A 13,694-nucleotide genomic window follows, 5' to 3' on the forward strand; every position below is an offset into this window, starting at 1 on the left:
ATGTTTAGAAATTGTAAAGATTTCTTTTAATGAGATCATGTAAAATTTCAATTCTCAAAATAAATATATATGTAGAAAATACTTAAAATAGTCATAAAGGCATCATTGAAACTTAAATATCTTAACCATTAATTAGGGTTTATTTATTATGGGAGACTAATTTAACCATTACAATAGCTTTTAAGTCTCAGTCAATTTTAATACCTTTATGGGCTCGTTGTGGTCAATCTCTTTTCATAGGCAATTCCTCTATTTTGATTGGAACAGTCCTTAAAATGACATAACTATGAATTAATAACAACTAGTCGAGAACATATGATGAAGATTTCACTTTTAGGAATAATTTTACATTTATAAGAAGAACATTTACCTGATCTGAATTAGTTGATTTAAATTGGGATCAATTGAGGAAAAAACCTTAAAAATAGGAAATTGGAAAGACTAGATTGTTTGCATACAAGTGCTATAAACCCTAATTGTCATATGATTTGTATATAAGATATCAAAAACAGATGTTATATAAGCCATACAAGAAGATCCAAAGTCCATTAGCCAATTGAGATGGAGATTTGGCCCAATATGGTTATGATACTTCTCTAAACGACATTCAAATTAAGCAATGGGCTATGCAAAAACATAAAAGTATCTGAAAATATATTCTCTTTGTGATATTTACTAGTCAGTGATACTAAATCCTTGGCAATAGTTCATTCATGTTGCATGGAAAAATCTCATAGATAGGGGGGCGAAAGAGACTATAAAAAGTACTTATCCTTTAACTATCAACTATTGTAGTCAAGATTATGAATATAAACCATTATGGTATAAAAATACTTACTTTGTCAAAAACATCTCGATCAAGCTTCTTTATAATTCGACAATCGACAGAAGTATTTAAATCGAATCGAAAAATCAAACTAAACCTGAATCAACCGAATTAGTCCCAAATTGATTTATTTTAACTAGTTTATCAATAGTTTAGTTTTGAAGACGATAAATGATTCTAATTTAAAAGGATATTTTTTATTCAATTTAGTTAATCGATTTCAATCGAATCAAATAATTTTAATTTTGAAAATATAAATCCGATTAAGTTTAGTATAAATGTATATTCTAATCTATGTTATTATTATTATTATTATTTTACCTTAATATTGATTAATGGAACATTAATAAAAGGTCATGCACTAGGGGTTGCCTTTAAGCTCAACATTTCTTCCATATGAAACTAGACATTCTATTGAAGTGGAAGGAGACCGATATTGAAGTCTAAATCATGCCAATTACTTTACATTATCAAAGATAATATTTCTCTTAACAATCTATATAATACCTAAAACATTGGCCTTAGGATTCAAAATCCCATCCAAATAAATTTTAACATGATGTACCTAATTCATTTAAGAAAGATTAAAAGTTTGATAACTCATGTGATAGATTATTTTTTCTAACCCAAATCCAACATCGGAATAGAGGAAATAATATACAATGGCAACCAAAATTTGGCTAAATACCAATAAATAAAATAATAAAAAATCTACCTTTAATCTATTAATAATTTAGAATTAAAATCAATCAATTTTAATTCAACTTTGATGGACTAAAAACTTAGTTTGTTTTTTATAATATTAGTTAACAAATATAATTATTATTTAAATGATGCCGTAAAATTATGCGTATAAATTGAAAACTCAATTTCTTTAAGATTCCCGCACATCATCACGAGGTATGATGATCCATGTAATTTTTGGATAATGACACGGGTATTTTCGTCTAATGAGAATTATATGTTACGAAGAAACAAGAATACGGGATTCGTTGTGGCTTTGTGCGGAGGCCAGTCGAGCTCCCGATTCCATCCTCCAGATCCGACCTCTCCGGTCTCCCATCTCCAAAAACCCTAACTCCGATCCCCCTTCCCGATTGTTTCGCCGGCCAAATCGTTCAGATCTCTCGCATCATCTTGAGAGCTGCAGCCCGGAATTGCTTTAATCTGGTTTTCCTTAGATTCTTGAGGGATTCGAAGTTTGGATGCGCCCGGCAGATTGGCGCTTGAATGGGTTCCTATGGTCTCATTGGTGAGACATCAAGGCCGCGCCGAGCGAGAAGGCTCGGCCGCGCGTGGAAGCGGAGGTGTTCCCTGTGGTTGTTCTCGTTCTCCTTGCTCTCTCTGGTTTATCTCGCTTTCTTTGGGGCCAGGTTGCCATTTGATAGTGAGTTGCTCTTTAATTGCTTTTATCTCGTACCTTGTTGTCATTACTTTCCTAGTGAGTTAGTCTTTGATTACATGTACCTGCGACTTGGTTGCTGCTACTTGCCTCTTAGAAGTGTTTTAGATAAGTGTTTTATGCGACTGATTTTATGCGCTTCGGTTTTAAAGTTCAAAATCTTGTGAGTTGAGCTTTAGACATATCAGACGGTAAAGAACACAAAAAAGTATTAAGCTTATGTAATTTAATTAGTCTGTAAAACGGTGGTGTGCAGATGACCTTAAGGAAGAAGGTAACCATCTTCCTTTAACTCTCCATGATCAATGTTTGTGGTTTAATAGAAGATTTTTGAATAAGTCTAATACGTAGATTCCTGTTTACTGATCGGTGAGAAATTGAACTCTCCTAATTGAGCTCTCTAATGTTGCCGGTTAAATACATTTGGCAATTTTTGTGATGGTCTGCAAAGCAAGAATAGTGAATATAAACTTATGTTGGAATGGCTTGGTTTTATTTGTCAATTGTGTGAATTGAATAACTTTCACATCCTTATATTTTCTTATGATGATCTTAAATTTGAAGTTTGTTCAACTGATATTAAACATGAACTTGCTGAACCAATAAATGGACTACAATTTAAATAATTCATATTTTATGTAAACAGTATTTGAACTGATTAAAATTATTTGGTCAGACTAAATGATAGTAGTAACTACGAAGGACAAAGACCATGCTATGAACTTATGGGAAGGAGTGATTTTGCTTACAGGGAGTTTTCTTTACTGGATGGTATCGTATCTTGGGATGTTTTATCTCATGAATTGTAATGTAGTTTCTCTTTGCAGGATCTCATTTATCGGTTGTCATCCTTCTCTGCTAAATGTTTGTGTGGAAGAATTCTAACATATTCTTTATAGGTCTTCACCATGGACATGTGAATGAAAGAATTTTTGCCAATGAAGTTGAGAAGAGCAAGATGAGACATGCAAATGACTACATATCTGAGGATATAAATACTCTTCTTGAAGGGCAAGGTTCTCATACTTCTTTGGGAAAAGAAATCTCTGTCAACAAATCAAATTTTCGGAACTTGGGCTTTGCTTCAGATATCAAAAACAATCTCTCACATGCTAGGGCTGATAGTCAGCTTGAGGGCTCAAAACATTCAAGAGCCAAATCTCGCAAGCGCCGTAAGGACTTTAACTTCTTGGTTCTTTAAATTGTAAATAAAAAAATTCAATACTTCTACTATAAAGTACTGGTTCATCCATTTCTTTTTCCCTATTATGTGGTGCATAGAGTTCCTTAAGCAGTCTTTGCAATATGTGAAGGATTCTGGTAAACTTTTAGACTGCTTCTGGTTTTCTCGATTTATTCCTTATTTTAAGTATTTGTTTATTCTGAACCATACATGGGTTCTTCCTCATTCATGTCCCAGTGACAGTGCAATCAACTGTTTTGAATCTAAAAAGGGAAATTCAACAACAAACCTTCTTAATGAGACAAGTGTAATTACTTCTTTCTGTTTTCTCTCTTTATCTGATTGATGCTTTCTTCTCCTGAATGATTACAACTTTTGGTTCTTGAAATTACCAAAGTAGAAAACTCCAACAGTTACAAAAAACAGCTGTTCAAATTACCAGAATATTCTTCTTGAAATCATAATATAATGCATTGCTGCTGTCTTTCTTTATTGGGTTTTGTTTGAATCCATTAAGGGGATCCATTGTGGTCAACTTCTTCACGGAAGAGGTTGGTGGTTGGATCAAGTATAACCAAACACTTTCTCTTGCCTTCTTAAAATATAGAGGCCAGGTGAACTCTTTAACATGGAATCTTGATCTAGTCCACATCCTGATAGGAGTTGGTTAGGTTGTCTTGTTCCTCTTTGATCAAGTGATTCCTGATATAGGAGTTTGGTGTTGGGCACTGCCATTCTAGAAGTTGCACCTTTATTAGGACTCCAGCTCATAGTTGGCGTAGATTGGTTGATCTGCCTATCTGGCAAGGCTAGCCACAAATTGCTTGAACCAAAAGGCAAGACTGTGGCAAATGTCGGATGCAAAAATACAATGGAGCCTGGTTGGATTGTGGATCATTGGCGTTGGTATGTTGGGGTGTCATGCAAGACACCGAGGTGCAAAAGCAGCATTCTTTAATAGTCATTGATTGTTTAATTCCACAAAGCATGATTCTCAAGTGACTATTTAGCTGCGCATCAAGCTTTGTGAAAAGTTTCTAAGCATCCCATTGTTAATGAGCTTTTGCTACTTTCATCCAGTCTATTGAATAATGTAGGATTGATGCAACGACTATTAAAGCAGAGTAAAACATCGCTCTGTGGATAATTAAAGGAACTTGCAATTCCCCCATGGTAGGATCCTAAAACAGAAGCACTCTTCGGCTATGTTTATGTATAAGAATAAAACTTTATCTCATCTGATTAGCTATAGTTTTTAAGAAGTCTAGGAATAAGAAATATATGTTTTAGGACTCTTAACATATTTCTTAGGTCAAGACATATGTTACTATTTTTGTTTAATGTTTCATCGCTTAGTTCTGACTTCTTCTCCACATCCCTTGTTATATTTGTACCTATATGTTCTTCTAATTAAAATGATATTGTAGGAGCACGTTACCACAAGTACTTGAACTAACATTATTTTGAAGTAGTGGTGACAAAATAAAACTATTATCATTGTAGTAACATTATGTAGACCTTGTTTGGTGTGCCCTCAAGTCAAGCTTTTGGTAGGCATATCTTATTGGATATAAGCATTGCTTTATTTGGTCATACCAAGCATGATGCTCATGTATGACCATTCATCAATCATTTGATCATATTCGTGTTCCATATGGAATTTCTTGAATCATGAATTTTGTATTTGATCACATCTTGGTCTTCACTCTGATGTCTTTTTAATTCATCATTTGCTAAAAGAATTCTGGCCTTATCTTCTCTTAATAGTCCATTTGGCATCGTAAGTCAATCTTTTCATTATCTCTCTATGCATGATTTTGGAATACATTAATAAATTTTATCTTGAATAAATTAACGTTGCCTTTTATGTTGCCAAAATTTCAGATGTTCCTTGTGAAGTTGGGTTTGCAGAGTCAGTTGACAATCTTGTCGAGCCAGAAAATTACCTAAATTTTACTAAATTTTCTCTAGAATACATCACTAAGGAGGAAACTTCTAATAAGAATGTTGTAATTGAGCCTCGATTTGGTGGGCATCAGACACTTGAACAAAGGGAGAAATCATTTTATGCTAGAAATCAAACAATTTATTGTGGTTTTGTTCAAGCGCCAGAGGGATACCATGGTACTGGATTTGACTTGTCTGAGAAGGATGGGGAGCATATGGCTAGTTGCATAGTTGTGGTGTCGTCTTGTATATTTGGAAATTCTGATTTTTTGCGGAGGCCAACAAGCAGCAAGGTACAAACTTCTTTCATCGTAATGGATCGTAGCATTAATGGTTATATCCATGAGCTTATTAACAATTCTCACATCATCTGACATTGTCATACTATAACTTGTTTGGTCATGAGGTTGAGCATTCTATATCTGCACTTAAGCCATCTTAACTAACCTTAGAATATCTGTTTCAGTAGATTTCTTTTCATTACTTTATAAGTGTATTTATATTCTTGTTAAGACTAACCCTATATATTCTTTTAAGATGATCCTTATATTTGTTTCGGTGGATTTTTTATTAGTTAACATGCTACAAGGCTACAAGCATGTTTCTCTTATCAAAACTACCTAAGTTATCTGTTTCAGCTGCATTTTGTATAAATATTTCAGCTGCATTTTGTATAAATATAACTCCATATGTCAAGTTTTAGCCATGTCCAACCACCATGTGCATTGTATGAATTCATTAGTTTCAACTCATGTATTTGTAGAATTTTCCACTTTCTTATAAAATAACATTTTTACATTGAGAAAAGAAAGTTGTAAAGGCACATGGTGAAGGTTAAGCAGGAATCAACAAATTTAGCTGAGAAAATTTCTTGAAGATATGGTAATCCAGTTACAAATTCATGAGAAAAGGAATTGTCAACTTGGTAGCACATTATAGGTTGTGTATTTTGTTAATAAGAAACTTCAGCTATTTTAAATGGGCTATAAGGACCAAGCTTGTAACTTTTATTACTGTTAAGCACTGAACATATATCATTCAGCTTGAAATAATGGTGCATAATTTGGATTCTAATAATTGTGTGCCTCATCATGTAATTTGATTATTGATGTACATCTTTTGCTTTCATTTATGACTCAAAATCTTCAGTAGATTTTAATCATTTCGGTGCTATAAAGTATAAACTGCATTGCTAAGAATGTGCAATTTGATACCATCATGAATATACTTGAGCATCTGGGAGGGAAATTACCTTTTTGAAAGATCCAAGTATTTGATTGCCCCACAGTGAAATTAAGGAGAGTTGCCTCTTTGGAAATACTAAAATACTAATGAACCGCACACAACTTAATGCTACTTGTGCAAAAGTCAGCAAAAAGGAACTTCCTGAGCTTTTCCTTTTTCCACCATGTATTTTTTTTTTTTCTTTCCATCTAACTTGAAGTTACAAAGCATCATATGGAGTCAAAAGTCCTCTATATTGCAAAATCAATCCATAAGACCCTAACTATTTTGGGGTTAGTTAGTCTTTTTCTACCGTCGAGGTCTGATAAAGGCAACATCACTAGTCCGACTAAGAGCCCCAAGTATCCTTTTATTTTATCTAGTAAAAGTTTTCTTAAGTTTTCCAACATCTCTCCTTACACCAGAATCCTAATTGACTCGTCTTGTCCTAACCACTGTATATTTTTTTCTCATTCAGAATATGTAACTATCCCTATTTGCTCACAATGTAAACATTTTTTTTTCCTTGTTTCTAGTATAACTGTAGATCCATCTGAACAACATTAGCTTATAATGATTTTGTACATTTGTTGTTTTATAAATATCAACAATTTTAATCTAAAGTATAATTGTGTTGTTTTATTATGTTATTATTTTTAAAATTTGAGGGCACACAATTATCAAAATACATTCTTGACTCTTTCTCTTCATGTCTTTTACCATCCTAACTCACCAATCATTCTGTTCAATGTTCATCAATATATTTATTAATGTTGAATAACAAATTCAAAATATCAAAATTTATGGGAGTTTTTTATCTGCTTACACTATATTATTCTCTTGTACTGCTAACACTACACTTCATATATTCAGTCTCACAGCCTGAAACCCTTAACTTCTAACGTTCATCTCCAAATGAAAATTTAGAAATAATAAAATTCTTTGTTTTGCATGTAAGGCCTTTCCCTTGGTGATATTATGGCTGAGAGTTTTGTTCCTAGTCAATTTTTTATGTGCATGTTTTTGATTTTTTTTGTTCATGTCATAATGAACTTAGACACGTGTACTGGTGATATCTTTTCATACAATGTCGCAAGTGTGAGGGAATTTCTTATTTTCATTTAAGCCTCTAATAACATGGGAGTGCTGGACCATTGTTGCATATGCTTGTGTTTATGGTTCCCGACATAACCTTACCAATTATTTTCTACTTTGCATATATTCATACCAACGACAATACCAACTTGTTCATATTTCAGAATGCCGTACCTTTCCCTGAGATTTCTCCATTTACATCATCTTTATATTTGTGTTGTAATAAAATTTGTAGGTTGTAATTGTCACAGATCGGCACATATTCTAAGAAGAATGTCTGCTTCATGATGTTCCTGGATGAGCTAACGTTGAAAAAACTTTCTTCAGAAGGACATGTTCCTGATGACATGGGAAACATTGGTCTATGGCGAATAATTGTCGTCAAGAACTTACCATATGCAGATATGCGAAAAACTGGAAAGGTGCCAAAATTTTTGTCCCATCGTCTGTTTCCATCAGCTAGGTAATGTGTATTAGCAATACTCATTCTGCACTAACCTAATATAAACTAAAGCTTTTTTGTTACCCAAGCCAAGCACAGATGGATGTGTGACTTCCCTTAATGGTTTTTTATTTAACATCATGTTTTGACATATCAGGTATCAGATCCGTGCTGGTCCAGTCTTTAGTTAACATCATGTTTTAACATTTTGGGCATCGGATCCATGCTGATCCTTGATCAGACCTTCATGGATCCGGTATGTTCTGGCATACTGGTACATAGTACATCAACCATGTCGAGGACTTATTTTAAGAGTTGAGTATACACAGTGTTGGGAGGCATATGCTGCTGTCTGTGCCATTGACTTAATAGGTCATCACACCTGTTCATACCATTCACTTTGTATTGGTCCGAGCGAAATGTAGAACCAACCCCTTCTGATGCTATCTTAATTTCATGTTCTAGTCATCGATGTACTAATCTGGGTCCATGGTCGTTTCAGGTACTCTATTTGGATTGATAGCAAAATGCGTCTTCATGCTGATCCGATGTTGATTCTGGAATACTTTTTATGGAGGACAAGATCAGAATATGCTATCTCAAACCATTATGATCGCCATTGTGTCTGGGAGGAAGTACTCCAGAACAAGCGCTTGAATAAGTACAATCATACTGTTATTGACGAGCAGTTTATGTTCTATCAGTCTGATGGTTTGTCGAAGTTTAATGAGTCCGAGCACAGCTCTATTCTACCAAGTTGTCTGTGTCATTTACAATTCTATTTGAAGTTTGCATTTTGGCTCATCGTTTTGTCAAATATTGATGTTGTGATTTGCTTTTGCAGTTGTTCCAGAAGGTTCTTTTATCGTACGAGCTCATACGCCTATGTCAAATTTATTTTCTTGCCTCTGGTTTAATGAAGTCAACCGGTTCACCTCACGTGATCAGTTGAGTTTTGCATACACTTTTCTAAAGCTGAAGAGAATGAATCCAGGAAGGCCATTTTATCTAAATATGTTTAAGGTAACATAACTTCTCATATGAAATTCCACCATACTGAAGTTTGAGAATTAAAATATGAAAACCCACTTTTGCTTGGTGAACTTCAGTATTCTGCATGTGTATGCTTTTAAGTAATCAATTTGGAGAGGTCACTGCTTAACTATTGTATCCAGGTGATTTGCACTTACAGTTTATTATATTATTTTAATTATCCGAGTGGAGTATTTATTTGAACTGTGAAGCTCCTACTTTATAGTACCCAAAAACCATCTATGTTGACTATGATCTGACCATGCCTATTCTATGGTGGCACAAGTGTCAACACTGGCAAGTTTTGTGTATTCACCAATGAACTCTCAAAGGTCAAGATGCATGTTCTTTTATTACTCACAAGACTCCTTGAAGTTGTTTCATTCTTGTCTCCAGCACACATGTTAAAGCATCAAAGAAGCATCTCGTTTTGGCTTTAGCTTACCTTTCTAGACATGTATTTGGAAATAACTGCATGAATTAAAGCTGGTGTAGCTAGTAAGTTACAAGAACAGGATCATTGATTCATGCTCAAGATATTTTTGTCATGGTAGTTCAGACAAGAGCTTCTCCTGATTAATATATATAGGTAACAAAGTCTGCTTTCTTTCTGATCGTTTCTACATTTGTTAACAAGTTAAAATATTAGATCTATAGTTTGTTTATTTCAAGTGTCTTCTGGTTTTTCACATTCTTTTCCCTCGTTAAAAGCAAATTTAATGGACTGTCTCCGATGTTTGTTTGCGATAGTCATAAGAATATATATCTGTTTAGTACAGCACTATGATAGATCACAATTTAATCTTCCCTGATTGTTTAAGTCTATATCGATGAGGAAGATAATCTATGACAAAATATTTTCCCTGATAGAGAAGACAAAGTTGTCAAAGTAGCCTTGGACTATTCTGGAAGACTGTAGTAAGGGATGAAAGTAAAGAATCAATTGTAGTCCTTTAGTGTCATAACAGATCATTTAATACAGCTGGGCATAACTTTTCTCTAAAACAAAGTACAATATACGCAAACAAATGCCATGTTTGATCATTTGGAACTCACCATCTTTCCTCTGCCACAGGATTGTGAGCGGAGAGCAATTGGCAAATTGTTCCATCATAAGTTGGTAGATCATTCGGTCCTTTGAGAAGATAATTTTAGATTCTTCAGTCTCATACTAAGCTTGGAAGGTAGGAACAGACAGCTTGACCGGAGACTCCTCGAATCAATGCTCAGCTACAGAGTGAGGAAGAACCGGATATGGATTTAATTCCTAGAAGAGCAGAGGCTCTTCATGCGGATTTTGTTGCAGAGCAAGGATCTTTTCTTTTTTGTTTTTCATAATTCAACCTTTCTTGCTGTTTGTTGTATTCTCATATATGAACATATATTTTTTTCTCTTTCTTGGTTTGCTTTTGTAAACAAAGCAGAAGCATTAGTGTATAAATAGTGATGGTGAATTGGTTGATATATTCCTGTGGTCGAAATTTTGATATATTCTGAGTAATTACATAGATTGAGATAACTGGGAATCAACAAAAATATTTGACGAGATGGTACCACTATTATCTAATTTAATATTTTTTTTAATAAAATATCATAAATCTTGCTTTAGATGTTGTTGAAGGAAAATTTTGTACCCTTCTTTTGCTACATAGTTGTATGTATATATGTATGATGTAAATCTCACTATTCATCTTTCTTTATTTCTCCATAAATATTATATGTATTTCTGCAAACTTAATACAATGAGTTTAAATTTGGTCTAAACTATATATTATATGTATTTCTACCGGATGGATCCTTCATCATACAGTATGGAGGTCGGATTGAATCAACAAAAATACAAAGAGTTCAACAACAATCTACTTTTATCCTTTGCGATAAATTAATTGAAGTGATCTTGCATCCGACAACCTCTTCTTTATAGCTTTTCCTTCACAGCTTGCATGAGATCGAGAATTCTGTTCGCATGAAAGCCGCGGAAAGAAGACCATGGAGAACAATAAAGCGACTAACTAACTGGGAGCTTGCTTGGGACGATGGAGATTCTTGATTTGTTTCTTGTGCCGACGGTAAGGTAGATTCCAAGAGTGTGTTGGTGGTATTAGTGGCACAACCTTTGGAATCCTTCCAATTTGGAGACGGTGATGCCCTTTATTCTTGCGTGCAACTTTCTCCATTGGAGGTACCGAAGAAAATAATAGAAGATAAGAATAATTATTATAAAAACTTTATTGAAGAAGAAGTGAAGAAGCTTTATTGAAATAATTTTAGCTTGAATACATTAACATATCCCTCTCCTATTTATAAGAGAGGATTTTCCTCAACAGAATAGGAAAATCTTATCTTCTATCTATCAGGTACGTCCTCGTGGTCGCGTGCGTTCGATGGTTAAGTCCGATGCCAAGAGTACTATTGAGCTCTACTAAATGGAGAAGCGAGCGAATTCCAAGACTCCCACCCGACATACTGCACACAAAGAAGAAGAAAAGGAGGAGTAAGATCAGAACCATACATGGCGGTGTCGTCCGATTTGAAGTTCGTACTCTTCGAAATACTACCGACGCCTGCCCTGATGGCGCAAGGACGGGAGCTCCGGATCCAAAATCACCTGGAGATGGTTCATGATTGCATCTGGGCCCTCTATGCGGTGATCATGGATGCCCAGATAAGAGCGTTGAAGGAGCCGGAGGTGGAGGAGTGGGCGAACGACGTCGGGATAGCCGTCGCGGACGTGGAAGACCTGCTCCGCAGCATCCTGGGCTGGCAACCCAAGGGAGCGGCGGCATCCAACCTCCTGCCGTGCTCCTTCCCCGAAGTAGCATCTCGCCATGCTATTCTACTAGAGATGGAGCATAAGGCAAGCAGGTTGAATTACCTCGTGAGGAGAGGGTCTTCGCTATGCCTTCGAAAGGAGATTATGGATTCTACATATCCACGACGAGAAGAAGAAGACAAAAAAGAAGAGTACTTCACCATCTTGAGAGAAGAGGTGGTGGGAAGAGACGAAGAAGATGTAGAAAAAATCATAAATAAAATTTGTCGGAAGCAGCAACAACGATCCCACAATGTGCATGATGATGATGGTGATGATGATGGGCTTTGCTACTTCCTCTTATACGGCCCATTCATGGTGGGGAAGACTTCCATCGCTCGCATGGTTTACCACCACCCATGGGTCTGCGAGCACTTTGATCGTCGAGTCTGGATTGATGGGTTCAAAGTATCTTCTTTCGACGCCATGTGGGTCATCAAAGAATTTATGAGATTGATAGCTGGGGAGCCATACGAGGACGTCTGGTTGTTTTATGATCGATTCGGTGGAAGCCACAGATACTTCCTCATCCTAGATGACTTCCTTATTGGGTTGGGTGACGAGGACAAGTTATTTCAATTGGAGCACTTTTTCCTTCTCATGGGTAAACCGGGCAGCTTAGTGATGCTCATCGGTGATTCTAATTTTTATGATATATTTTTTGCAATTTCACGACACAGGTTCTTAGAACACTACGTTGGTACTATATCGAAAGACAATTGGGTAAAACTATTCATAAGACACGCACTGAACCATCATGATCCGGCCGGGGTGGAGGAAGTAAGGATGCTAGATTCATTCTGATATGGCAAAAAATGGTAAACCCCGCCCCCGGCGACTTCCCCCGCACGTGGACCGGCGCGGCGCCCCAGGGAAAGCAACAAGGGCAGCAGAATGCGTCTGGACGTTAGCCTCACGGAGCCCACAGCCCCTTCAGTTGACCCAGCACAGTAGGACGAGACGGAAGTGGGTAGCGGTTGAAGCTCGCCCATACCCTGCGATCCCCCGCTCCCATACGCAACGTCTTCAGCGATATCGGACGCTATCAGAGATACGGCCCCGACCGACGGGATGGCGCAGCCGAGAATGCCGGGTTCCCCTATAACAGTCCTCAAGCCCGAAGGGAAAGGTAAGGCTGAATTCCCCCAAAAAAACAACCGCCACTGCATCTCTCTAACTTGATCGTCGGAGGGGTCGGGTCGAGCGCACCCGACCATTGTGCAGGTATCAAGCCGAGGTCTCCCGACCGGGACGCGCCGGATGATCCCCGCTCGGGAAGAGTCGCCGCATCGCCCCGAGTCCGAGGCCGCACCCGACCATCCCGGTGGAGACGAGTACCGCCCCAGGGAGATCCCCGCCATTCGGACCCTCGAACGAGCCGAGACGACCTCCCGGGTCACGGCTAAGAAAAAGGGTGTTTACACTAAATAGAAAAAAAGGTGTTTACACTAACATAATGGCGCTAGAAGGAGGGCCGGTCCGAATGTCAAACGATCCGCAGGCTCACTCCGACGAACCCCCAGCCATCCGGTCGCACACGACCGACGCGACGGAGGAACGCCCCCAACAGGAGGGAATTCGGGACGAGCGCCCCGCCGCGATCTCGGAGCGCTATTGGCGATTATTCAACGATCCGGGCCTATCGCCTCCCGTCGCCAATCCCGGTGGCCCGTCACCCGTGCCGCCCGAAGCCCTCTACGACCTCACGCACCAGGTTCGGGCCCTTACGGG

The 13,694-nt window shown here is 37.2% G+C and overlaps 1 protein-coding gene and 1 long non-coding RNA gene across 9 annotated transcripts; one reads left to right on the forward strand and one right to left on the reverse strand.

Moving 5' to 3' along the window:
* The first annotated feature begins 1,830 nt into the window (after positions 1 to 1,830).
* On the forward strand, positions 1,831 to 10,615 carry LOC135582365 (probable hexosyltransferase MUCI70). 5 transcript variants are annotated; one of them, XR_010501597.1, is made up of 7 exons: positions 1,831 to 2,213; positions 3,128 to 3,400; positions 5,296 to 5,651; positions 7,929 to 8,140; positions 8,622 to 8,780; positions 8,964 to 9,142; positions 10,227 to 10,615. XR_010501597.1 is itself a non-coding variant. In XM_065170215.1 (7 exons), the coding sequence occupies exons 1-7, from the start codon at positions 2,057 to 2,059 to the stop codon at positions 10,290 to 10,292; spliced, it is 1,500 nt and encodes a 499-aa protein (XP_065026287.1). In that variant the 5' UTR covers positions 1,831 to 2,056; the 3' UTR covers positions 10,293 to 10,615. The 5 variants fall into 5 exon arrangements, 4 of the variants coding, with proteins under 4 accessions (XP_065026287.1, XP_065026290.1, XP_065026288.1 ...); XM_065170215.1 differs by having other exon boundaries at positions 8,622 to 8,878; XM_065170218.1 differs by having other exon boundaries at positions 8,622 to 8,878; positions 8,964 to 9,066.
* A 297-nt stretch (positions 10,616 to 10,912) lies between these two features.
* LOC135650537 (uncharacterized) lies at positions 10,913 to 12,355 on the reverse strand. Of its 4 annotated transcripts, XR_010501569.1 has the most exons (3): positions 11,760 to 12,299; positions 11,432 to 11,617; positions 10,913 to 11,318 (listed from the first exon to the last, which is right to left on the reverse strand). It is a non-coding gene; the product is annotated as an uncharacterized LOC135650537 (long non-coding RNA). The 4 variants fall into 4 exon arrangements; XR_010501566.1 differs by lacking the exon at positions 10,913 to 11,318 and having other exon boundaries at positions 11,366 to 11,617; positions 11,760 to 12,355; XR_010501568.1 differs by lacking the exon at positions 10,913 to 11,318 and having other exon boundaries at positions 11,366 to 11,617; positions 11,710 to 12,355.
* Between the last annotated feature and the right edge of the window lie 1,339 nt (positions 12,356 to 13,694).

The sequence above is a fragment of the Musa acuminata genome, chromosome BXJ3-10, assembly GCF_036884655.1.
Source record: "Musa acuminata AAA Group cultivar baxijiao chromosome BXJ3-10, Cavendish_Baxijiao_AAA, whole genome shotgun sequence".
Lineage (NCBI taxonomy): Eukaryota > Viridiplantae > Streptophyta > Magnoliopsida > Zingiberales > Musaceae > Musa > Musa acuminata.